We start from the raw sequence: 25,346 nt of genomic DNA, 5'->3' as shown, positions 1-25,346 counted from the left end.
AACCACACTTAGTGGTCTATGAGCCAAAGAGAGAGATATAAATATCACCCTCATCATTAAACAGCATAACCTATTCTGGAGTGGTTCTTGGCACTGCCTTTAACAGAAAACTCCGAAATAAACTTTACCGAACTCGCTCTGAAGTTTAGTGTAACTTTTCTGCCACCTACTGAAAAAAATACAGACATGTTATGGAATCGAGATTTCTTTCTTTTTCTCTCTCTCAAAACTAAATGTGTTACGTTTGCATGTCCACGGTTGATCAAGCATCTCAACAATTGCCAGTTCTACAACTACTCTTGAACATATCAAGGTTTTACTAACAATCAGCCACAGCAAATTAAGAATGGGCAACTTGGAATTTCCTGAACAGACTCAGAAGTGGAGTGGGCAGATCAAAAGACAACCTGGCAAAATGGCACGACCTAGAGTGGTTCCCAACCTTTTGACCAGGGACCATTCTCCAAAATTAGTACCAAAAGGGTTACAAATCAGTTTTTGGTCAACTTCAGGTTCGGTTTGGTTATTTGGGGCGCTGATTCAGAAAATTGCATTGGATAGACCACATCAGCTATAGTTTCTGATACAGAACATATGCCATCCAGTAGTCGCCACATCTGCTTGCCCACAGAAAACCATATGTAATAATCTAGAGCTGATGTGGTCTATCCAATGCAATTTTTAGCTTGGATGAGACTCTACTGTATGTCTATTTTAAATCATGACTTGTTAATTGTTTTTAAATGCATTCTTTGATGTCTTAACTATTGATTTTATGATTTTATATGATTGTATGATATGTGAGCTGCTCCGAGTCCCCGTTGGGGAGATGATGATGATGATGATGATTATTATTATTTTATGACACAGCAAACAAGATAGATATGCTGGATTTCGTATCACAAAATCACAAGTCGAACACTTCCCAAGTGTCTAGGACTGTGTGATGTATTTTCGGATGATGCGCGCAGATCCCAGTCAGGTGGCCTTTTGCAGTTGGCAGATCGTAATTTTTATTATTATTATCGTTATTATTATTATTATTATTATTAAAGCTACAGACAATGCAGTCGCTGCTGCCCGTTTTTGGTCCAAAATTATTTAGCTACTTGTGCCTCCTTCATTTTCCCTCACAAAATACATTATTATTATTATTATTATTTGCCCCGGTGGCGAAGTGTGTTAAAGCGCTGAGCTGCTGAACTTGCAGACTGAAAGGTCCCAGGTTCAAATCCCAGGAGCGACTTGAGCGCCCGCTGTTAGCTCCAGCTTCTGCCAACCTAACAGTTCGAAAACATGCCAATGTGAGTAGATCAATAGGTACTGCTCTGGCAGGAAGGTAACAGCGCTCCATGCAGTCATGCCAATGGCCACATGACCTTGGAGGTGTCTATGGACAACGCCGGCTCTTCAGCTTAGAAATGGAGAGGAGCACCAACCCCCAGAGTCGGACACAACTGGACTTAATGTCAGGGGAAAACCTTTACCTTTACCTATGATATGTGAGCTGCTCCAAGTCCCCATTGGGGAGATGGAGGTGGCATACAAAAATAAAATTATTATTATTATTAAAGCTACAGACAATGCAGTCGCTGCTGCCCGTTTTTGGTCCAAAATTATTTAGCTGCTTGTGCCTCCTTCATTTTCCCTCACAAAATACATTATTATACATTATTATAATTATTATTATTATTATTATTGTGTTGTCAAAGGCTTTCATGGCCGGGATCACAGGGTTGTTGTATGTCTTTCGGGCTGTGTGGCCATGTTCCAGAGCACATCCTTGTTTTTATAAGGTTACATTTATATTGTTTATATTGTAAGTAAGGAAAGGAAAGAATATATATCTGTGTAGAGTCCAGGGTGTGGCAAGAGTCCTTTGTCACTGGGAAGCCAGCATTAATGTTTCAGTTAATCACCCTAATTAGCATTGGAAAGGTTTTTGTCTCTTGCCTGGGGGCATCCTTTGTTAGTCATTAGCTGTATTAAGTGTATTAAGAGGTCAATGTTTTAGTATTGAGTCCTACATAAGGAAAAGTTGGAGAGAGAAAAGAGAAAAATGTATAAAAGAAATTGAATCAATACAAGAACAATTGAGAATAACGAGGAGAAGAAATATAAATAGTATATTAAGGCAGAAAAAGAAAGAATTGGAATTAATGGATGAGGTGCAATGGAACAAAATGAGACAGAGTGTGAGGCAACGAATTAATGGATGGGGTACAAAATCAATGAAACAAATGGTGAGATATTTAAAGAGGAGAAAGGAAAAGTCATGTATAACAAAACTTAAAGATAAAAATGGATTGGTGAAAGATGGAAGAAAGGAACTCGAAGAAATAATGAGAGATTTTTACAGGGAGTTGTACCAAAAAGAACAGGTGAATAATGGAGAAATAAAAATTGGGAATAAAGTAAATGAGGAGGATAAAATTATGCTAAATGATGAAATAACACAGGAAGAAGTAATTCATGTAATTAAAGGACTGAAACAATATAAGGCACCTGGTATAGATGGATATACAGCAGAATTTTATAAGACCTTTATGCATGAGTTGGTACCATATATAGCTGAAATGTTTAATGAGGTATATATGAGAGGTATTATCCCGGAAACATGGAAACTTCCTGAAATTATTCCAGTTCTGAAGCCAGATAGACAACCGGAGCTCCCAGAATCATATCGACTGTGCTCTGCCCTCAGAGTGTTGGTTCCCATCCACTGTTTTTGTTTTTAGAGTTCCCTCACAAAATCTATATATATAAAAGAGTGATGGCATCACGGCAACCCACAAAACAACAAAACTACAGGCCCCCCAACCTCGACATTTGACAACACAACCCATCATCCACGCCTCTAGGTTGATACAACAAAAAGAAAAGAAAAATAAAGTCCTAATTAGAGAGAGAGGAATAATTGCTTTTATCCAATTGCTGCCAGTTAGAAGGCTAAGCTCCTCCAACTTGGTCTCCTAGCAACCCAATAAAAATAATAAAAAACACTAAAAATTAATACAATAAAATACTATAATAACAGAAAATAACTAAAAATAATACAAGAAAATAATAAAATATAATAAATAAAAATATAACTTACAATAAAATTAATAAAAAATTGCAAATAACGTCAAATAAAAATGACACAACAATTTTTAACCATTACCACCACTACTTTGCCACAGCAACGCGTGGCCGGGCACAGCTAGTATGTTATATTATTATATTATTATTACAGCTCCAAGAAGAAAAAAAATCTGTCCCTCCACTTCACCTCTCTAAAAGCAGAAGTTCTGAAAATGCGTTGGAAGCGACAGGTTCCCTCACAAACTAGTCTCCAAAGAGTCCCTGAGGTGAGGCGAATAAGGCGCAGCGCGAGCGCCGCCATTCCCGCCAAGGCAGAAGCCCCGCCCCTTCCCTCTTCCCCCCTCCCTTCCGAGGTGGGCGGAGCTTCCCAAGAGTGGGGGGGGGAACCAGACGCTAGGAGGGGCTGCGCCAACCTCGTTGCCAGGGCAACACGGTTGCTGTTTGGCCGCGTCTGCACCTGGGCGCCTGCGCAGTCGCCTTTCCGCGCGACGTCAGCCCCGTCCCCTGGCTTGCCCGCCTCGAGGCCAAAGAGTAGAAGCCGCGCTCCCCGTGCCTCCCGGCATGCACCGCTCCGAGCAGGGCAGGTATGAGGGGAGCAAGGAGGCTCGGAGGGGAGCGGGAGGGTAGGCCGCCTTCTCCAAACCTATGGCATCCTGGGAGTTGTAGTTCAAGGAGGTACTAGGACAGGCATGGGCCCTCCAGGTGTTTTGGACTTCAACTCCCACAATTCCTAACAGCCGGTAGGCTGTTAGGAATTGTGGGAGTTGAAGTCCAAAACACCTGGAGGGCCCAAGTTGGCCCAGGCCTGTATTAGGCCTTTTAATGTGCCAGGGCCTTGCTAAACTACACCTCCCAGGTGTAATAATAATAATAATAATACATTGTTGAAGGCTTTCATGGGATCACTGGGTGGCTGTGAGTTTTCCAGGCTGTCTGGCCATGCTCCAGAAGCATTCTCTCCTGACGTTTCGCCCACATCTATGGCAGGTCTGTTGGAAACTAGGCAAGTGGGGTTCATATCCTTGTGGAAAGTCCAGGATGGGAGAAAGATCTCTTATCTGTTGGCGGCAAGTGGGAATGTTGCAATTGGTCACCTTGATTAGCATTGAATATTATTTACAGTAGAGTCTCACTTATCCAAGCCGAACGGGCCGGCAGGAGCTTGGATAAGCGAATATTTTGGATAATTATAACATATTGTATATACATATAATATTATATTGTAATACGATATAAAACTCATAATACAATATAATAATATTAATTACATATTATATTTTACATGTAATATTACTAATAATATTACAATATATTGATACAGTACAATATACAGTAGAGTCTCACTTATCCAACATAAACGGGCCGGCAGAACATTGGATAAGTGAATATGTTGGATAATAAGGAGGGATTAAGGAAAAGCCTATTAAACATCAAAATAGGTTATGATTTTACAAATTAAGCACCAAAACATCATGTTATACAACAAATTTCACAGAAAAAGTAGTTCATTACACATTAATGCTATGTAGTAATTACTGTATTTACGAATTTAGCACCAAAATATCACGATTTATTGAAAACATTGACTACAAAAATGCGTTGGATAATCCAGAACATTGGATAAGTGAGTGTTGGATAAGTGAGACTCTACTGTAATATAATATTGTATGTAAATTTATTTTGTAAGCTGCTCTGAGTCCCCTTCGGGGTGAGAAGGGCGGCATATAAATGTAGCAAATAAATAATAAATCAATAATAATGAGGGATTAAGGAAAAGCTTATTAAACATCAAATTAGGTTATGCTTTTACAAATTAAGCACCAAAACATCATGTTATACAACATATTTGTCAGAAAAAGTAGTTCAATATGCAGTAATGCTATGTTGTAATTACTGTATTTACGAATTTAGCACCAAAATATCATGATATATTGAAAACATTGAATACAGAAAATGGCTTGGATAATCCAGAAGCTTGGATAAGCGAGGCTTAGAAAAGTGAGACTCTACTGTATTTATTTATTTTATTACGACATTTGCATCCCGCCCTTCTCACCCAAAAGGGGACTCAGGGCGGCTTACAATAAAACACACATATATAAAAATATATAATACAATGCAAATCAATTAAAATTAGTTAACTAATTAATTACAACAATATTCATGAATAGCCTTCCTGCCCGGGGGAATCCTTTGTTGGGAGGTGTTAGCTGGCCCTGATTGTTTCCTGTCCAGAACACGAAAGGCACTGCAGACTAATTCAACCTTGATGTACCAACCTGGACACAGCATATTATTGGAGAATGCAGAAATGCTGGACCACTCTTAACAACCACCATGTCAGACCTTCTATTTTGGAAGAAAGGCAAGATCTAAATCCAACACATAGGAAGATAAAAAACCCCATGACCCTCTTCCTGTGAGCACATGAAAGAGCATCCTTCAATATATGCAATTAGCACATCTTTGTCTTTTCTTCTCTATTCCATGCAGATCTCTATTGGTGGGAAGAAAAGGATGCAGTTCCTTTTAAACTACTTTTTATATAACGTCTAGCTACAAAATTGTTACTAAATGTCATTGGGGTTTAATTCCATTGTAATATTGATCTTTTAATATCTTTTAACTGTATTGGATTTTAATTTGTAAGCCACCTTGAGTCCCAGTTTTGGGGAAAATTCAGAATGTAAATAAACATTATGAGGATATTAACAGGAAGAAAACATGGTGGAGAAGAGGTGGTCTCCTTCGAACAAGGAACTCTGGGATGGAGTCAATACATTTTATCCTATAAAGGGGAAATGAATGAAGCAAGGGGGAAGACGTCTTGAAGAGATGAAGAGTCTCCTCTTACATCATGAAATAACAGAAAAGTAGGGCATTTGCATTCCCTAAAATTGGGCAAGATGGGCCCAAAGGATGTATGTCTATTCAGAGACTTCCCCCTTCCTTCAGTTTGGGGCTCAGTGTGTTAAAGTGCTGAGCTGCTGAACTTGCAGACCAAAAGGTCCCAGATTCGAATCCAGGGAGCAGAGTGCCCGCTGTTAGCTCCAGCTTCTGCCAACCTAGCAGTTCGAAAACATGCCAATGTGAGTAGATCAATAGGTACCGCTCCGGTGGGAAGGTAACGGCGTTCCATGCAGTCATGACCTTGGAGGTGTCTATGGACAACGCTGGCTCTTCAGCTTAGAAATGGAGATGAGCACCAACCCCCAGAGTTGGACACGATTGGACTTAACGTCAGGGAAAACCTTTACCTTTACCTACATTGATTCTGGCTGCTTAGTGACTAGCTCCACTCAAGGTTATGGGCCTCCTCCTGGCCTGGAGCTGCTCCAAAAGGGAAGGGCTGGCATGTATTCTCTCTGATCAGTGAACGAAAGCAAGTGCTTCTTTTCCTGCCAGTTATCCCTGCAATAACCATATTCCAGTTGCCTCCCCTCTTCAGCATTGTGTGAGTGTTTGATATTTGATTCCCTTCTGGAGATCATTGTAGGGCAGTTAGAAAGCATGGAAGTGCATCGGTGGCTCATCTGCTGCCCCCTTTTCTCAGAGGATCCTGTGACCCCATTGGCAAAATGGCAGGATAATGTATCAAAGTAATTATAATTTCATGCCAGTGTAAAGCCCTCTTCTACTGCATCCCGTCCTTGCCCCTGTCCTTGTGTTGTATGATATCTGGGAAACGTTTCTCTCCTTCAGCTGGATTCTGAGGAAGGCTTGGCATTCGATCTGGTTTCCCTTTAAGCATCGAGCGAGGGCATCACTGCATTTAAGCTGAGGGTGGGGAGGGGAAGAGATCACCCTATCGCCATCGTCATCTTGAGTCGCAGCAGCAGTCACATTGCGTGGCGGAGTAGGAAGAAGCGATGGGAGGGCTGTGGTGTGCGTGGGGAGGAGGGCTCCCGTCTCAGCGCAAGCCCAGCTGATTTCCCTGTCACTTGTAGAAATGGTCACCAACCGAGCATTCTCCCTGGAAATGGAGCTTCTCCCACCTAGCTGGCTGGCTGGCTCTGCTCTGCGTCCTTCATCAGCTTAAGTCTAAGGTAGGGCAGACGGGCTGGTGAGTCTTTAGTATTTGCTGCTGCTGACTGGGAAAATGTGCCATTTATCAATACAGTATATGTTTTGAAATCAGAGGAATGTATTTGAAAAGGTAGCTTAAGAAGGCAGTACGGAGGGACTTTGACAAATCCGAAGGTGGACTGTGAGGTTGTTGTCTGCATTGCAGATGCTAAAAGATGCAAGAGACTTGCTAGCTTTTAGGCATCTACATTGAATTGTCTTCTTTAATGTTGCTCTCAGCATCTTATTGCAATGTCTTCTTTTAGGTATTTTCGTGTTTCGGCTATGACTAAATGTTGAATGTTTTAAGAATATGTGCATGAGAGTGTGAGTTTAATGTATCCTCTTATTTTCGGTAATAGAAAGCTTAGTGTTGATGACTGTCTTGTTCTCATCCTGTATTGGTTTTCTGTCTTTGGAACATCACATTACTTGGTATGCTTGAATCATCTACCCACATTATTTTGACTTATTGAGGAAATAAATTGCAGTGTGTCTCCCACTCTTTATACATTTTGGGGGATTGAAAATGTGGAAATGATTGTTGCGGACTGTTTTCAACTTTAAAAAGGCAGCCATGTCAAAGAGCGGGCTTATCTGTACAGTATCAAAATTGTTAAAAATATTTACAGCCAGGTTTGTCCAACCTCTGAATAATTTTCACAGCTGCTGTCTGCTTTCACAATTTTTTCTGCAAACGGTACCAATATATTCAACACTACTTTTATGTAACTTGGAAACATGAGTTTGTAATGCTACTTTAAGGTTTGTATTAAAGTACAGGGCATTATTAGTTAACTGATCCAGTAATCCTTTATCATGTAAAACGACACAATGTTGAATGACATCTGATACTTTGTAATGGATAGGCAGACAAAGGAGAATTTCCAGATTTCATTCTTGTTATCTGTCCAATACTGGGATCTGTCACTTCTGAAGACTGTTGATTAGAATAACAGAGGAATGAAGACTGATTTCAGGATTTGCATGATCTGTCTTTGAATGCGATTTCCTGCTTCTTAGCAGGGGGTTGGACTAGATGGCCCATGTGGTCTCTTCCAACTCTACTATTCTATGATTCTATGATTCTCTTTAGAGACCGTGCTTTAAGACCTCAAACTTACAGAAAGTTAGAAAATATTAAAGATAATGGAAAATACTAAAGATTCTGTTGGTTAATCCCAACTATAGGAGACCCATTCAATCAATACATAGGTAAATCCAGTTCATTCCATGGCTCTAGTCAAGTCTAATATCAGAATTTAGGCCAGTGTTCCTTAATAACATGAAAAGTCTGAAGCTATAAGATACCATTGATGGGGCCTTTGTGGTGGTGAAGGTTTTAGTTTAAAATGTTATTCTATCCATTTTTGGGGGGTAGACACCACTTGTTTGCTTATAGTTAGCAATATTTTGGCAAATGGTTAAGAGATAGCATTGAGTGTGTGCACATATGTGTTCCTCAAACCCCTGTGATGTTGCCTCTTAAGATTTGTAATTCTGTTGGCTTATTCAGTAAATGGAGTGTTTGGATTTTATTAACAAAACAGATCCTGTCATTCTTACAGTGTTTCCTTGAAATGATTCAATAATTGAGTGGAGTAATGTGAATAATCCAAAGGTGAAGTAAAGAGTAAAGTGACACAGGGCTAAACCTGGATGTGTACTTTCCTTCTGCACACTTTCTCTCTCCAGCTGTATTGCAGTGTGTAGTTTCTAGCCATCATACTGCAGCATCACCCCTGCTATGGCTCACTCACATATCCATCTTTTGAGGACTCAGACGCATATGACTGTAATACTTCCTCCTTCTTAATATCATTAATCCCCAAACCTCTTCAGCTGCATCACCGTAAACAATAGGGTTGGATGATGCAGCCCACAGATTGGGTGGGGCAAAGTTTGCCCTTTGTTCGCAGGAGAGAGGGCCCCCGCCCCAAACTTGTTGATTCACCTGTGTAGACAGGGATACGCCAACAAAACTTTAAACCAGTCCCGCCTTCATAAGAGTTTCTTGTACCTTTGATTGGAAAAAAATACGATACAAATTTATATTGATAATTGATCGCTATCTATATGCACATGTGGCAGGAATTTGTGAGATTTGATGGTGGTGAATTTTGATCCAATTTGCCTTTTTACTTAAGTACAGGACAAGTTTCTAGTTATATGGTTGCAGTGGTCAGTTACTAATGCTAAAGATCATATGAATGCTAAAGATGTTGCTCAGGTTCACCTATCTTTAATAGTCTGGCTCTGTCTTTGCATTGGGCATTTGTTAAGTCCTTGTCTGCACTGTGCTGGAAGTTAGTGGCAGATTGCCATGGTTTGTGACCAGCAGAATGTCTGCCTGCTTTAGAAACACAGCATAGGAGGCATCTCCCTGGCAAGAGGGAGTTGCTCCTTTATCAAGAAGCTTTGCATGACTCAATGAACCTTGCTTTTTAAATGAAAACTCTCAGTGCACATCTGTATTGTACTCACATGCTGCGGCCAGTGTGCATTGGTGCAAAATTTGAAAGGTATCTTCAGCTTGGGACAGCTAATAACTTTTAGGACATGATGGCGTCTCAAGTTGCTCCTGACATGAAAAAAAAACCATCTCACAATTGCATAGACATTCATTTCTTTTGCCCAAAAAGTTTGGCAGTTGTGAAGCACTGCAAAAAAGTAACAATTTGTGACTGGAATTAGTCTGCCTGTCTTCTCACCATGGGCCCTTTTTGAAAACAGAACAACAGCCCAACGTGTCCCTTATTCGGGCTTAAATATTCCTAACAGCCAGTAAGCTGGCTGGGATTTCTGAGAGTCGAAGTCCAAAACACCTGGAGGGCCGAAGTTTGTCCATGCCTGTTATACAGCATGGGAAGGTATTGTATCAGTTGCCCTGTATCTTTGTCTTCACAAACTGTTTTGAGGAGAAGTTTCCCTGCCTCAATAAATATGACCAATAAATATGACATAAAATTCCAGGTGGATAGCATTAGGGCTGGATCTGCTATGAGGACAGTACCTCAGGCAGTAGACTTTCACATAAAGGGAGATAATTTTAATTCCACTTTTACTGCTATATTTGGGGGGAATGTTTTTTCTGGGATTTTGCATCTCGTGTGCCAAAATAACTCCAATCAGTTTAGGGTACTATGCATCTTAAACTGGAGCCCCCGATGGCGTAGTGGACTAAAGCCTCGTGACTTGAAGGTTGGGTTGCTGACCTGAAAGCTGCCAGGTTCGAATCCCACCAGGGAGAGTGCGGATGAGCTCCCTCTATCAGCTCCAGCTCCATGCGGGGACATGAGAGAAGCCTCCCACAAGGATGGTAAAAACATCAAAACAGCCGGGCATCCCCTGGGCAACATCCTTGCAGACAGCCAATTCTCTGACTCCAGAAGCAACTCAAGTTGCTCCTGACACGAAAAAAAACTTGAAACTGAGTGAGTGGAAGGTACAATTTGCTGCCTATCCTTAGGTAGCAATGTTTCTTGGACTGACTCTATATTCAGTCAGGTTTAACTTGCTACCTCCTTTGTTTTTCTGACAACACTTTCTTTCTGTGAATATTTTAAATTTAAAAAAAGATGCCACACTGGAAAATAGCAAGCAGCAGCACTTTTTTCACTAAGCTCATAGGAAAGACACAATACCTTTAGCACTCAGAAGGTTTGGAGCCAGACTAGATGTTTGGGGGTTCTGTTTGAAAATTGAAATTGTAAAGCAGGGCAGGCATATTTATTCAGACTGCAGGGGAACTCCATCTTCTGAAAGTTTGTTTGGGCAGCAGCAGTGAATCACGCACCACTGTAGCAAATATCAGGACAGAAAGTCTCCCATGGAACCCCATAATAGGAAGGAAAAGGTTAAATCCCCCCACCATGGTTGTCTGCATTCTGGAATTTGCTAAACTAACTAATGGCATTTGCATTTCTAAAAATCTGCAAGGGCTCATTTAGAGCCTTGGAAATCACAGACAAACCAAGCTGCATGTAGTCCTTTAACAGAAGGTCTGATTTAATGCATACCATTTTTTTCTTCTCTGTTAAAATGGCTCACAGTGAAAGCATCTCTCCCATTTACCTTTTTGAAAAACCCTCACTTATGGGACATTGCTCTGGGGATGATGTTTAAAGTGGGCTATAAATAGATACTTTGAAAAATTAAGCCATGCAGCACTAGTCTCAAGCATCAGCAGAGGGTGGGGCACTTTTGCTGCATCTCTGAAGCCTGTGGACTAAAGCTCTCTGAGATGAAACGTCCAGAAGTGTTTGTGCATAGACCACAGGCTTCTTTATGATGCAATCTTGGCTAGAACTATACTGCCAAACTTTCTGTGTCAGTACTCAGCTACTCAGAAGAGAATAGTTAAGCTGGAAAGTGGACATAAAATAAAAAGTTGTTTATTGTTGTTGTTAGAATCACAGAGCTGGAAGAGACCTCCCCCAAGGCCATTCAAACCAGCCCCATTCCACCAAGCAGCAACACACAATCAAAGCATCCCGACAGATGGCCATCCAGCCTCTGCTTAAACACCTCCAGAGAAGGAGACTCCACCAGACTCCCAGGCAGCAGCATATTCCACTGCTAAACATCTCTTGCCATCAAGAAGCTCTTCCTAATGTTTTGGTGGAATCCCTTGGCCCTCAGTTTGAAATCTGTCTCTAAAATAGGAAATAGAAATTATAGCATAACAGAGCGGGCTGGGTTAGGAACTTTCTTCCCAATATACACGTTGAGGATTCCTCATCCAGAATTACTCAATCCAAAATACTGCAAAATCTGAAACTTTGCACCTGTATAGCTGAGATTGTGACATCCTTGCTTTCTTGTAGTTTAATGTATACAAACTTTGTTTCATGCACAACATTATTTATAAAAGACTGTATAACATTACCTTTAGAGTATGGGTATCAGCTGCATATGAAGCATAAAGGGATTGCATATCGCCAAGATATCTCATTACGTATCTGCAAATGCAGATGTTCCAAATTCTGGAGGACAAATCTAACAATGCCCCACTCCCAAAAAAAAAACAAAAAAAAACTCTTCTGGTTTCAAGCATTTCAGAGAAGGGATACTAAACCTGTACTAGTTTTCCATTTGCAGGAAAAAAATTTTTTAAAAAACAAGAGTAGCAATGGAAAATTATTTTGGGGTGCTTGATGCTTTTGGTCACATGAAGCTTTTTTGGGATCTCCTGGACTTTGGCGTTTTGGATGCACCTCGGACAAGATGGCTGTTGCTTTCATGTCTGAGTGGTACTGAAGTAGCCGAGGTGCATATGATGTCCAAAGGTGACCCTTGACAAAGTGTTTTCTTCCTGTTTGCTTTTTAAGACTCTCCTGGATTTCATTCTAAAGGTGTCAGTTTTCCAGAAAGCTGCTAAGAAAATAGAAAAAGCATGTTGCTTGTCATGGCTCATTCTCCTGAACCTAGCAGCATATCACGCAGACATGCTATTGAGCTTCCTCTTAATTGTTCTTCCTTTATGGCTCCATCGGTGACTTGTCACCGTTACTAAAAATAACTCTGCAGTGATATCAAAACCTGAAGTACTGAGCGCATGGCTGAAGAGCGTCTAGAGCAGTCTCTTTGGAAAATTAGGGCGGGTAGGGCAGGCTCCCATGAAACGGTTAGGCGCCAACAAAGAGAGCAAGCACATTCAGATGTCTGTATAGTCTTTGGTAAAGAACGTGAACTCCCGGATTAGCATCTTCAGTTCATTGATTCCAAATGTGGGATGACTGGCATTTTGGGGGCATAGGAGGGGGAACTACAACTTTGTTTTGGCAGCTGCCATCATTCTTATGTATCCATAGTCTTACTGCTGTTAAAGGCAATCTGGCCTCCTTTGTTCTATAGGAAATGTAACTTTTCTTTCTCCTGATTCCCTTTCAGCATGGCTGAGGAAGGAGACGGTAGCCCTTGTTAGAAGGCCAAGTATGATCTGCATCAAAATGTTGCCCTGTGGAGTCCTTCCGAGGGCCAGGCCATCACCCAGACGAGACCTTTACAGAATATTCCATTCCTCTCTTACCCATTTTCTCTCCCTCTTGACTTGAGCATTTAATATGTACCTTGATGGAGGCTGTTTAATGGGTTGGAGAGTTTTGTACTTTATGTTAGAAATTACATTGGCTCCCTTCATAGGCCCTCAAGCCTGAAACGAAGCCAGGATTGTTCTCAAGGGTTCAGCTTTGGTTTTGTGAGCATCATAGAGCAGCCTTGGCTCAAATGGAAGCTTGCCCACCAGCCGCACAAAGGGAGTCCCTAGAGTTTTGTTGGACCCATGGCTCAAAAACTCTCCTCTCACAGAGATGTTTTGTTCTGCTGTGTGAAATGAGAAGCTGCTGGGAAGAGCCTTATTAACGATAGCAACAGCTTGGCTGTTTTACGCTTGCTCTTTTTCTTCGGCCAGATGAGGAACAAAATATTTCCTTGGTGACGTTTCTTTAGAACCTGCTGTACTAGGCCTCCACACTGCTTTGAGCTGCTCAGGTGTGCGCTTGGCTAGCCCGACTAGTGATGGTTTGCTTTCGGTTTTTGAGAGTTTGGCTTAGTTGAGTCTGCATTTCCCTCTGTGCAGGATTATGACATCTGTCTAAATGTGGCTCTCGGGGGTGACTGGCAGCTCCTACCTAGAAAGCGATGCACTAACCCTCGTAGTTTCTCAGAACTCGACTTCAGTTTCCTGGAGGGATTACCACCTGAAAGTCTGTCTGGCACTAATCCTATAAATCTATAAAGTGCAAACAAAGGTGCACTTGGTTGTTTCCTCCTCTTCCACTTCATCTTGCCAGTGACCAGTTTCCCCAGTGCACTAGTATTTTCACAGCGGTCACTGCAAAGTTTAGAAGAGTATCTCAAACTCCGAAGTCTTGGTATCTGGGCTTTCTGTCCCTTTGTGGAGCTCTCTGTGCTTGGAGACATTTCTAGAAGAATGAGATTTGACCTCAAAGTGAAATACGGCATCTCACTTTCCCTTCTCTGTCCAGCAGATTCACTGGATGCCAGCATGGCAGCATTGAACCTGGAGAACCAGTTGCATAGTGCTCAGAAAAACCTGCTCTTTCTCCAGCGGCAGCATGCCGACACACTCAAGGGCCTGCATGCTGAGATTCGACGCCTGCAGCAGCACTGTACAGGTAGCAAGGCGCAAGCCACATCCCTTCCATCTCCAGCCGTTTCCTCTGAAAGTGACCTCCCTTGGTTTTGTTCCTTTCTGTACTCACTCTCCAGAATATCAAGATCTTTTCCAAAGTGTTTCCCTCATGCGGGTTCAGTTCAGAAGGGCAAGCAGTATAAAGTACAATAAAGTACAATACAACTTAGTAATATAAAATCTTAATCCAGTGTTTTACATTATTCCCAAATGCTTATAGCAGCCAATTCTGTAACAGTGTTAACTTTCAACTGCTTCACGTGGATTATCAAACACCCTCCCCAAAAAAAGCTCACATTTTCCTCACTGCTCATTTTAACATGTTTCTTAAGCCTTTGGGCTGCATTTATTTTTGGCTGCTGTCTCTATGTGTATCTATTTGTAACCTGGCGTGCATGCTTTTTGGACAGGCAAGGTAGAAATAAGATTAAATTAATAAAAGAAAGGCCTTGGTGTGGGATCTGTCACTAAACCTGAAGCAGAGGTTCATACAAATATTATTTTCCATTCTGTATATCAGTGATTGTTTTCTCCCTTGTATCCGATGGTCAGCTTTCTGCCATTTCCTAATTATTTGTGTTTTTCAGATCTGACATATGAGTTGACGCTCAAAAGTTCAGACTTAACAGGTGAGAGATTTCAACGCACTCCCTTTGGAGCTGGCAAGGGTCCAGTGCTGAGCTCCTTCTTTCATACTCTCAGCATATTGCTTTGCAAAGAGATTCAAAAGAAGAGTTTAAGCCCAAAATATTTTCCAAACACAATATGGCTCAATAGGCAGTCACTGTTTTGGTCGATTTGTTATTCATCTGTATCACTGGATGGTATGCAGTTTGGATTGATTACTAGGGCTTGTTTTTGCCATGATACCTAGGCAAGGAGTTTTTTGAGTGAGGGCTGCCTTTGCTTTGTGGCAGCCTCTGTTTTTGTCCTTCCCATCAGACAGCAACTCACCAAGCAATGACAAGGAGGAGGTTTCTTTTTTCTCAAAAACTCTTGCTCAGCCAAACAGCTGGTTTGCACAGCTAGTGGAGCCTCACTGAGCAGTATGTCTGCTCCTCTGTAACTGTTTTCCTTCAAAAAAAGAAGTCAGCAGCTGAAACTACTAAGGCAAAACAAGTAGAGTGGGATGAAACCCCAAGAGGTTGGTGGGAACCTAAACTTTCATAAACAGGAAAATATAAGCCCTCAGCTACCGAGTCAGAGTGAAAGGGAAAAAAATATTCCTTGGAAAGTGTGGAGGCATACAATTAAATCAGGACTTCGACCTCCCAAGAAGATATTTTTCTCAAAGAAATCGCTGTCTGTTTAACATACCTCGACCCTAGACTTTTGCCTGGGAATCCATGGCTAATGGTGCTTCTGCCTTGCATTAGTATGTTTATAATACGTACTGTGTTTATACTGTGATTATGCTTTCCTGATTTACACATCCTTGGCCCTAGCGTATATTAGACGTGTCCTGCTTTGACAGAATGCCCTGCTGTTTTATGTCTTAGTTTGATAAACTCTTCTAAGCTGGCATTCTGACAGCTCTCTTAGACTCTTTTGAGGCCTGGTGGATTATTATGCCTTAAAACAGTCAAGAATTTGGGAGCACAGACTACATATTAGCCAGTTTTCTCCCCAGTAGTTTTGTTACAGTCTCACATCTGTTCCAAAATAGTAGAAGTGGCCATGTGCTATTTTTTTTTTTACTTAAAGCAGATGACATTTCCACAACTTGAGAGTGGGCTTTGGATTTGTAGCTGTAGGTATCTGCAGTTGATTTTTTCCTGCTGTAAAATTCTTTCTCTGCTGGCTTTTCCAGAAAATGGAACCTCAAGAAGTGAAGAGCTCAAAAGAAAATGTGAAGAGCTTGAGGCCCAGCTTAAAGTGAAAGAGGCGGAAAACAATGAGTTGTTAAAAGAACTGGAGCAAAAAAATGCAATGATAATGGTGCTTGAAAACACCATCAAGGAAAGGGAGAAGAAATATTTGGAAGAGTTAAAGATGAAAAGTCATAAGTTAAACATGCTGTCGAGCGAACTGGAGCAGCGGGCGAGCACCATTGCGTACCTCACCTCGCAACTGCATGCGACAAAGAAAAAGCTCATGAGTTCCAGCGGGACTTCAGACAGCTCCCCATCTGGAAGCCCAGTGCTGTCCAACTACAAACCGGCGCCTCCCAAAGATAAGCATTCAGACACTCCGCGACGTCGGATGAAGAAGAGCCTGTCCACTCCACTCAACCCGGAATTCGAAGAGGCCTACCGGTTGGGATCAGATAACCGCAAGCTGCTCTTACGGGAGCCTGTGGATGCTATGCCTGATCCCACTCCCTTTTTGCTGGCTAGGGAAACCACCGAGATCCACCTTATCAAAGAGAGGCCTTTAGTCATTCCGCCCATTCCCTCGGAACGCACCGCTGCGGAGCCCCAGAGCCCGGCCCGGGAAAAGCCGCACAAGGCCCATGTGGGCGTGGCGCACCGGATCCACCATGTCACCCCGCCCCAGGTTCAGCCCGAAGTGGAGACCCTCGCGGTGGATCAGGTGAATGGGAGCAAAGTGGTCCGGAAGCACTCGGGCACCGATAGAACTGTTTAAGCAAACTGTTCCGGGGGTGGCTCTGTTATGCACTGTGATCACACGTAGGGGTACTTGCACCTGCAGTCATTTTTCTCCCCCCTCAAAGCCCCCCCCCCATGCATGCCAAATTCTCTATCACTAGAATAACCTTCTTCAACGGAACCCCAATATGACTGTGTTCATATTGCAGAGTATCTACTTAATGAAATGCTGTGGCCAAACTCAGGTGTCTGCCTGACTGCTTGCTTCCAACGCTCCTTCATTTACTCAAGTGTGTACCTTCTTGTGGGCAAAGGCCCAAGCAACAGGCGCTATTCCGAATCAGTAGTAATGAAGGAATCAATTAGCCTCCTCATGGTAGCCTTGCAGCACTTGTGTATCGGCTGTTAATGGTTCAAGACTTCCCTCTATTTATCGCTTCACAGTCATGAGAAATTCCTCTTTGGGGACAGGGGGTGTTGTTGACCACCCCGCAGATGTCTGTGTGTGAAGGAAGAGTAGCCGAATGAGGCCGCTCACCCCCTGCGAGAAAAAAAAATCCACCTTGTTTTGATCCCCGTGTTCATATTTTCTGTTATGATTTTATTTAGAACTACTAAAATCCCAACAAACTCTATTTTGTTAATCCTGGCTGGTCTTGTTTTTGTGTCCTTTGTTCAGTATTTGGAAGAGTTGCCAATAATCGCCACCAGCGTGGAAAGGGGGAATAGCGAGCCATGAAAGACAGACCTTGTACTTATGCAAACTTCTGCATCCCTACAGTGTAGTGTAAATAGCCATTGCAGAGTTACGTTACATACCTCCTGCACTGAATACCAACATCGTGCAACATATGCTAACCTACAAATATGAGCTAGTTACCTCCACCTAGAGCTGCTTCCAGTGCTATCAATCCAAAGAGAGTGTGTAATAGTTTCATCTCTTCCACTTTTTAACTGATTTTTTAAGTAGAAAAGATATGATATATGACATTAGGGAGGCGGGGGTAGGCAGAGGATGGAAAACTCAGATGAGTTACAAGTGAAAGATGTCTTTAAAAAATCTATAGAAGAGGCAAGATGATTCCATGATGAAAGAGTAGGCCAGAAGCAAAGTAGATTTTTTGCTATAGTGGATGAAGACTTAGCCATTTCAAAAATCCTCTTGCGTCTTCCAAAAGTCTCTTTCAGTCATCATTGGAAATTAATTTGCCCCCCCAACCCAAAAAAAAGAAAAGAAAGAAAAGCACTGATAACACAGCAGAAATGATCTTAACCTTTCTTGGAGGCATAATACCATAATTCTTGTATTATTTAACTGATGACTGGCTGCAGAATGTTTACAAACATTTTCAGGGGCAGAGCCATGTCAGCCTGTTAAAGCAAGCACAGCTTAAAGAGTAAAGCCCACAACAGCACATAAGCTTTGTGCCATAAACATTTCACCAGATTGCAAGTCCGTAGGATTGGTGGGGAGAGGGCAAACAAGGTCAAATGGAACGAAATGTAGAAATTGCAGAAAGTAACAATTCTATCCTTAATTGTGGTCATTCTCAAGACGATTCTTGCTAACATAAACATTGCATTTTTGCAAAGATATTTTCAAATATCTTTGGGACTATTTAAAAAAACAAATCAGATTCGTTGCCTCTAACTGCATAAAACACAGTTCTTTATTTTCAAACAAATGCAAGTATTTAAATATTTATAAAAATCTTGAGTTATTCTAGTGAAATGCAAATGTTATTCAAAATCACAATAGATAGTCTTCCAAAGGTGGAAGCAAGTGGACTTGAATGAATTCTGTGTGTGGCTTTTAACATATTTCCCCAGCCACATAATTTATACCAAGTTTTGCTTCTAATCGGCATTCAATGAGAGGCAAACCCCTTGCAGCACCCAGTGAGAAATATGCTTTGTAGTGAAAAGGTCGGCTTCGAAAACCAGGCCCACTCCCATAGCATTCCTCCGCATGGACGTTGTGTACACTGGGGTCCGGAAAGTGTTCTGACAGAAAACAAATAAGATGATTTACTACATACCTGCAAGCCACCTTCACCACACATAAAAATTCCTTGCCTTGGCTGCTACATCAATATATTATGGAAACAAAGCTTTGTTAGTAGGCACATTCAAAAGGGCAGGTTCTTTTGTCTACAGAGCAGACCATAACGGGAAAAGAGGGCATGGCATTCTAAATATGTATGAAGACGAAAGTGCTTTTATAATTATGGTGAAATGAACTGCAGTGGGAACCTGGGAGAAATCATGCACGATAATATGCTGAGAAATGTTTTCTAATGTACTGATGCACTTAGGAGTGAACAGGAAGGTCGTAACAGTCACTTTCCAGTTTTTGAAAGCCATCTAGCATCTGGGATGGAGGGGAACATTCAGGAAAAAGGAACTGCACCCACAACTGTGTCTAAAAGATTGTGAACTGTATGTAAACAGAAAACCTTGACTGTAAGTAGGAGAAAGGATTCCTGCATCAGGTTATTCCACGTCGCCTGGAATTTAAATAAAGACCTAAGACCTGCTCTTGGCAGCTTGTACCTGTAGTTTGAGACGATGAGCTTCAATGGGGATTATTTTCAGGATGGGCAAGTCGACAACCAGCACTTTGGGCTTACTCTTGATAAGGCAGCCATTCTGAAGGTCCCAGTCGGCTCCTTCCAGGTACAGGCCAGAAACAAAGCATCCTAGTGAAACCCGGAAACACAGTATCTGCGTGAATTTACTTGCAAAGTCAGATATTATTTTAAATATATCAGGAGACTGACTACATTATTTAATAAGGCCCTGGTTAATGCTATAAGGAGAAATTATAACACATGCCTAGATCACTCTCCAGGTGTTTTGGACTTCAGCTCCCAGAATTCCTGACCATTGGACAAGCTGGACAGACAAGCTGGGAGTTGAAGGCTCAAACACTATGAGGAGAATAAGAAGTTATACTTATGGTGATGTACCTTTCTTGGGATGGATGGGAGGAACAACCCATAATGCCTGGGTTTTCCCTGTGTGCCAAACCTAACCGGAGGGAACTCAACATTCTTTTTCTGTTATTACCATTGAACCCCCCACCCTTCTCCCTTCAGTTTTATTTTCTAGCCTATCTGTTCTAAGCTAATCTGACGTGTTGTAACTGAAACTTGTAACATAACCATAGTGCTTACTTTCAATCCGCCAAGCAAATAAATCTTTTAGAAAAATCAAATTACTCCTATCTAACTAAAAAGGAGGGTGTGGATTGTTCCTCCCATCATCCCAGAAAGAATGTTGTTGTTTTATTCCATTGAATCCCACTCCCTTGAAGCCAGAAAATCTTATTTAGCGTGCACATTCTGTTTGCATCAAACTAGTGTTTCTTATCCAAAGGACACTTCAAATGCTTTCCCCCAGGACCAACGCTTCAAAGGGTTATATATACCTTGTCCAGGGCGCTCTGTGACCTCTTCCGCAGTCCTGTATTTGGTCACTTGAGTGTACAAGGTGGAGCGGTCCAGAGGCCAGCCATTCTTCCGGCAGGTGGCCTGAACAAGCGCAGTCAGATATGACTCTGGGATGTGAAGTCCTGACAACCACATGACACTTGGTTCACCCTCCTCAACCTGAAAACACAAAACCAATTGGCTGAACCCTTCCCAGCTTAAGCCACCATGTCCAACTTTAGATATGTATGTCATTTCACATGCCACGTCAGGCAAAAATGACTGGAACACAGAAAGCTGCCATATATCAGGCCATCTAGACCAGAGCTTCTTAAACTGTAGGTCCCGATCCCATATGGGATCCCCTTAACATAATGTTGGGGTCACAAAAAAATTGGCAGCAGTCAACGTTTTCTGAATGCCACCTAGTGGCTGCTGTAGACATTTACATGAATCCGTTATCAACAACATGCTAACAGTGTTTACAGTAGACTCTGCAGAATATGCTTCAGTTGCATTCCACAAAAAGTTCAGTAAATTATGCAAATGCTGGTTTATTATCAGTAAATGTTTGGTTTTTATACCTGTTTTGTATACCTATATATCTGGGGACATCTAAAAAATTCTCTGGCAGAAATGAGTCACAAGTGAAAACTGTTTAAGAAGCCCTGATATAGACAAGTAATGGTTCTCAAGGGTCTCGTCTCTCACCTGGACCCTCCATATACAAAGTATGTGCCCTACCACTGAGCTACTGCCCTTTCTAAATTAAATTTCAATGGCATCCTATACTTACCCAAGAGGTGTACTGAAGATACCTTTTCTTAAAGTAAATCATCCAGTTGCCAAGTGTTTTCAGTGTGTCAGGAGCCAGTTTTCTCCAGATGTTTGGGATCTGCCCGTTGAAGAGAGCACGGGCCACTTCATCTAGTTCATTGCTCATTCCAACTTCCCCAGCCAAAGCCTAGTAAAAAAATGCCATGGAAGTTTGTTACATTAACTATAAAAAGGAAAGGCAAGCAAGGTGAGTTCTTTTCCTCAATATCTTTGCTTACTCTTTGCAATTCAGCCAGTGACTTTGTCATACGGATCATGAGTCTGTTAAAGCGTTCTAGTTCCTGCAGTAACACCACTGTTGTCGGTGTAATGTCCATTCCAAAGGTCTTTCTTATCTGATCGATATCAAAGATCTTGGGCATCTTGTTCTCTATGTCCTTAGCAACCTGGCCAATGTATTCATCCCGACTGATCCCAGTGCTGGATTCACCTAAAATTAATGACATTTACAGACATTAAATCTGAGGAAGGATTCATACAGATTGTATTATACCCAATCTCTTCTCAATCTCTGTGATTTTCACACCAGAATGAACCTTTGTGGATAGTATCCAGATCTTAAAACTACACTGAGTACTTTCGGTCTGTGAGAAGACCTAATGCAATATGGAACCTGTCGACATATTTTATTACAGGGTTCTAAATCATCTGTAGTTTTCTCCATCATCAAAACATATTACAGACCCTGCTCTCTACTTTTAAATATACATTCAATATACATTATTTGATGACCTAATTCGTTTCACCCAACCTTGTTTCACAAAATCTATGCAGATGACTCATTCCATAATATGAATCATTCCATGATACACTTTAATTGTTTTTGTGCTCATAATCAGGCTGAAAAGTTCCAGTATTCTTATAGTCTCATGGCGTGTTTTCACCACCGTACATTAATCTATAACAGCCTTTACAGATTGTATAAATCCAACTGATAGTTTTTTGGGAAGATGCTGAGAATGTTCCAGTTACAATCCTGTTTTATCATTAAATTATACGTCCCAATTTAAAAAAAAAACATAATAGAGAATCAATTATAAAATTGGTTGAAACTTATACTGCTTTGTGTCTTTTGGGGAAGATTTCTCTGAAAGTTTTCAGAAAATTGCAGAAAATGGAGCACAGCAGTAAACGTATGAAAAGCACATGCTAACATGGGTTGGTGACCTTTCAGTGATCTGAGGCATGGAATTCTCCCCATAAACTTGAAGAATTTCACGTTATTGATTCAGACAGGCGTACCTGTTTGAGGCTGCAGCTCCAGAAGGTGTGACCACATGTCCCGTGCTGCCTGTGTATAGTATCCAATCTCAGCATTGGAATGAAGGCCAAACACCTCTGGGGTGTTCGCAAGTGGAAGGGACTCAATCTCTTCTGCAAAATGAAGACAGAAAAGGCTAAGAGAAGGGGCAGAATAAAATTGGTGTGGCAATCCAACTCCCTTCTGTAAAGGTACTTTAGGCAGAAGCTCTTAAGCCTCCTGGGATTCGTATTGGAAAAGAGCCAGAGCCAGAAACACATTCCGAGCAGCCTGACATAATTTATTACCACTGTAAAGAAAGAAACAAAATTCTTGGAAGGACTGCATATAGTCAGCTTGAAAGCTTAAACAAGTTTTGCTTACCAACAAAATCCTCCTTTGTCTCTCCTTCAGGGATCCTGTAGTCAACATCATCATTATAGTAAAAATGGAAGGGCTGGAAGGTGTCAAATATAAAATCCCCCAGGTACTCATCCATGTAGATGGTCAGGATGCGCCGATCAAAGCTGTCAATGGCCCGTCCGCCATACATCACCTATGAAACACAAAACCCGCATCAGGTTTATTATTATTTTTATTTAATACATTTATATGCTGCCCTTCTCACCCCAAAGGGGACTCAGAGCGGCTTACAAATTAAATTTACATAAAATATTATATTATTAGCATAGCACAATACTGGCAATAAATTACTATATTGTACTATATCAATATATTGTAATATTATTAGTAATATTACATGTAATATATAATATATAATTAATATTATTATATTGTATTATTAGTATTATGATGTATTATTGTATTTCCCTCTCTTATCATAAACGGAAAATGAGATTCTCATTAAGCAGCAATATTCCCAGTATTCCTTACTACCCTGTCACTTGTCATTTAGAAGCCACAACTGTAATCTCCGGCACTTCCCTTTAAAAGGGCAGCAGAAAAAGGAACAAGCCTTGGAGAGCCAAAGGCAGTGTCAGATGTTATAAAAAGTGGCATCACGGGATCATTTTTGAACTTCTTTTGTTCGCCATAGAATCTGACTTCTCCAGAATATGCTTGCTTACCTCACCGATAAGATACTTGAGGCTCCCCCATGGGATTCTGTCATCATTCTGCTGGAATGCTTTTGTTAAGTAAGTATTCAGGATCTCCATGCAAACCTAAAGCAGTCATGAACAGTAGTGGGATAAAAAGGGTACAGGTTCGTCACTTAATTCAGCCTTTGCCCTCAAACTGTATTTGCAGGCATTCCATTCAGCTGCAAAAATAAGCTGCTCATGAACATTTATGGAACGGAAAAGAATTACACTTGTGTAGCACAACTCTACTAAAAACACATACTCAAAAGGAAGTTCACTGTATACAATGGGGCCAATAATACAAGGAATGAAGTAAGCTGGAAGCCACAGGGTTTGAAGTAACATCATCACGGGCTATGGTGCCCTGCATACTTCACTTCTTACCTGGAAATCCGATTCATTAAAATCGTAAGGCACATTCCAACCGATCTTCCCAAATTTCCTTCTTTCCTGAACCACAGCATGGAAAAATGCTAAAACATAGACCAAGGACATGAAAGCCGGGTGTGGGCACTGCTCAAGTGCTTCATTTGATATTTTGAAGTATGTGGCTCTCATGTTCAGCTTGAGCCCATTGGGAGGTTCTGTGACCACCTAACAGAACAGGAGAAACCAAAAAGAGAAGCCACTGGATTTGCAAGATGGTCTATTTTCAAATATCCACAAAGAACTCTTACTCCACACCTGATTTGTGATGTAGACCCAACCAGGCCAGGCCTACTTCCACAGCAACAAAACACCTCACGCACACACCCATCCACCCCAATCTAATGGCACTGAACTGATACCTTTAGAGATTTCTGGAGGATCCCTATTGGAAATCCCTTGGTAGGATCAGTTGTCAACCACAAGCGGAAATCAGGGTGCGGCTTAACAATCTTTTCCAAAGCCTTTTCCAGGTCAATCAGCCACTTCACCAGGAGGTGACAGTTCTGCAGCATTAACCACTGTCCACGGGCCACGGCATTCTCCAGCAACTGCAGAGCAACCTGGAACATAGAAAGGGAGGCACATGAGTGTTGTTGTTGTTCTAATCTAAAGGGAATCCTCAACCAATCTGTGTGACCACTACAAGTCCACATGACAACTGGGTTGACATTTCCCTCTCCAGTGTTGGTACAGTCCATATGTACGACTCGAAAGCAACAATATCAGCAAATGCTTAAGTGCCCAAAGGGTGGCACAGTAAGTCACAATCCTTCATCTCAGGATCCAAATCATTTGGAGTCCCACCCCTAACCAGAATCAAGTGGCTTTTTTCTCTACCACTTAACGGATAGAGAAATGCTTACCAGTAAATCCTTCAAAAGGTCTAACCCCCTTGACGTGAGTTTTGGAGCCAAACTTACCTTCTCTTGCCCTTGTCCCATGGCCAGGAATTTCAGCCTATTTCCCCCAAAGCCTGAACGTTCAGCCAGTTTCATGAGATCACTGGCAGGGTCAGATCCAGGGCTTAAAATGAAAACGATGGGTGAACTTGGGGTGCTCTGCTCAAAGATGGCTTCAAAGCTGATCACAGGAGGCTGGACATATCTAACAACAAGGAGAAGGAAAACAGGTGAGCAATGTAAGGGGCAGAGACATAACTTAGTTCATGTGATGACACCGGGCTTAGATTCTCTACAGCAGGGGTGTCAGACTCATTGTCATAGAGGGCCACATCAGCCTTATGGCTGCCCTCAAAGGGCTATTGAATCCATGGAGGGAGAATCAGTGGAGACAGAGGGCCAGATAATAATAATAATAATAATAATAATAATAATTATTATTATTATTATTATTATTATTATTATTATTATTATTATTATTATTATTTTATTCTTGTATCCCGCCACCATCTCCCCGAAGGGACTCGGGGCGGCTTACAACAGGGACATGCCC

General features: G+C 41.6%; 3 protein-coding genes across 11 annotated transcripts in view; 1 reads left to right on the top strand and 2 right to left on the bottom strand.

Annotated features, from left to right (window-relative positions):
- Positions 1–3,396, bottom strand: part of rflna (refilin A) — a 53,287-nt gene extending 49,891 nt beyond the window's left edge. For all 3 annotated transcript variants that reach the window (XM_008113672.3, XM_008113673.3, XM_016994739.2), the window contains exon 1: positions 3,272–3,396. The gene's annotated coding sequence lies outside the window, so the exon portion shown is untranslated. The remainder of the gene's footprint in view (positions 1–3,271) is intronic.
- An 86-nt stretch (positions 3,397–3,482) lies between these two features.
- ccdc92 (coiled-coil domain containing 92) lies at positions 3,483–17,489 on the top strand. Of its 6 annotated transcripts, none has more exons than XM_008113669.3 (5): positions 3,483–3,668; positions 7,032–7,130; positions 14,142–14,288; positions 14,893–14,934; positions 16,116–17,489. In XM_008113669.3, the coding sequence occupies exons 3-5, from the start codon at positions 14,159–14,161 to the stop codon at positions 16,889–16,891; spliced, it is 948 nt and encodes a 315-aa protein (XP_008111876.1). In that variant the 5' UTR covers positions 3,483–3,668; positions 7,032–7,130; positions 14,142–14,158; the 3' UTR covers positions 16,892–17,489. The 6 variants fall into 6 exon arrangements, with proteins under 6 accessions (XP_008111876.1, XP_062814745.1, XP_008111878.1 ...); XM_062958675.1 differs by having other exon boundaries at positions 14,139–14,288; XM_008113671.3 differs by lacking the exon at positions 7,032–7,130.
- A 1,011-nt stretch (positions 17,490–18,500) lies between these two features.
- Positions 18,501–25,346, bottom strand: part of dnah10 (dynein axonemal heavy chain 10) — a 41,338-nt gene continuing 34,492 nt past the window's right edge. For both annotated transcript variants that reach the window (XM_008113677.3, XM_062958673.1), the window contains 11 exons: positions 24,815–24,998; positions 24,254–24,454; positions 23,850–24,059; positions 23,451–23,546; positions 22,747–22,918; positions 22,365–22,496; positions 21,341–21,552; positions 21,082–21,249; positions 20,285–20,465; positions 19,408–19,553; positions 18,501–18,858 (listed from right to left, as the gene is read on the bottom strand). In XM_008113677.3, coding sequence (XP_008111884.1) covers positions 18,712–18,858; positions 19,408–19,553; positions 20,285–20,465; positions 21,082–21,249; positions 21,341–21,552; positions 22,365–22,496; positions 22,747–22,918; positions 23,451–23,546; positions 23,850–24,059; positions 24,254–24,454; positions 24,815–24,998 — 1,849 coding nt within the window. In that variant the 3' untranslated portion in view covers positions 18,501–18,711. The remainder of the gene's footprint in view (positions 18,859–19,407; positions 19,554–20,284; positions 20,466–21,081; positions 21,250–21,340; positions 21,553–22,364; positions 22,497–22,746; positions 22,919–23,450; positions 23,547–23,849; positions 24,060–24,253; positions 24,455–24,814; positions 24,999–25,346) is intronic.

This window comes from Anolis carolinensis, chromosome X (genome assembly GCF_035594765.1).
Source record: "Anolis carolinensis isolate JA03-04 chromosome X, rAnoCar3.1.pri, whole genome shotgun sequence".
Classification (NCBI taxonomy): Eukaryota; Metazoa; Chordata; class Lepidosauria; order Squamata; family Dactyloidae; genus Anolis; species Anolis carolinensis.
This window is presented reverse-complemented; position numbering and strand designations above follow the sequence as displayed.

Coding starts and splice junctions, on each gene's coding strand:
- ccdc92 (XM_008113671.3), top strand. CDS start 14,159: ATGGCAGCATTGAACCTGGAGAACCAGTTGCATAGTGCTCAGAAAAAC. Junction 14,289..14,892: donor CCTGCAGCAGCACTGTACAG/GTAGCAAGGCGC, acceptor TGTGTTTTTCAG/ATCTGACATATGAGTTGACG. Junction 14,935..16,115: donor CAAAAGTTCAGACTTAACAG/GTGAGAGATTTC, acceptor TGGCTTTTCCAG/AAAATGGAACCTCAAGAAGT.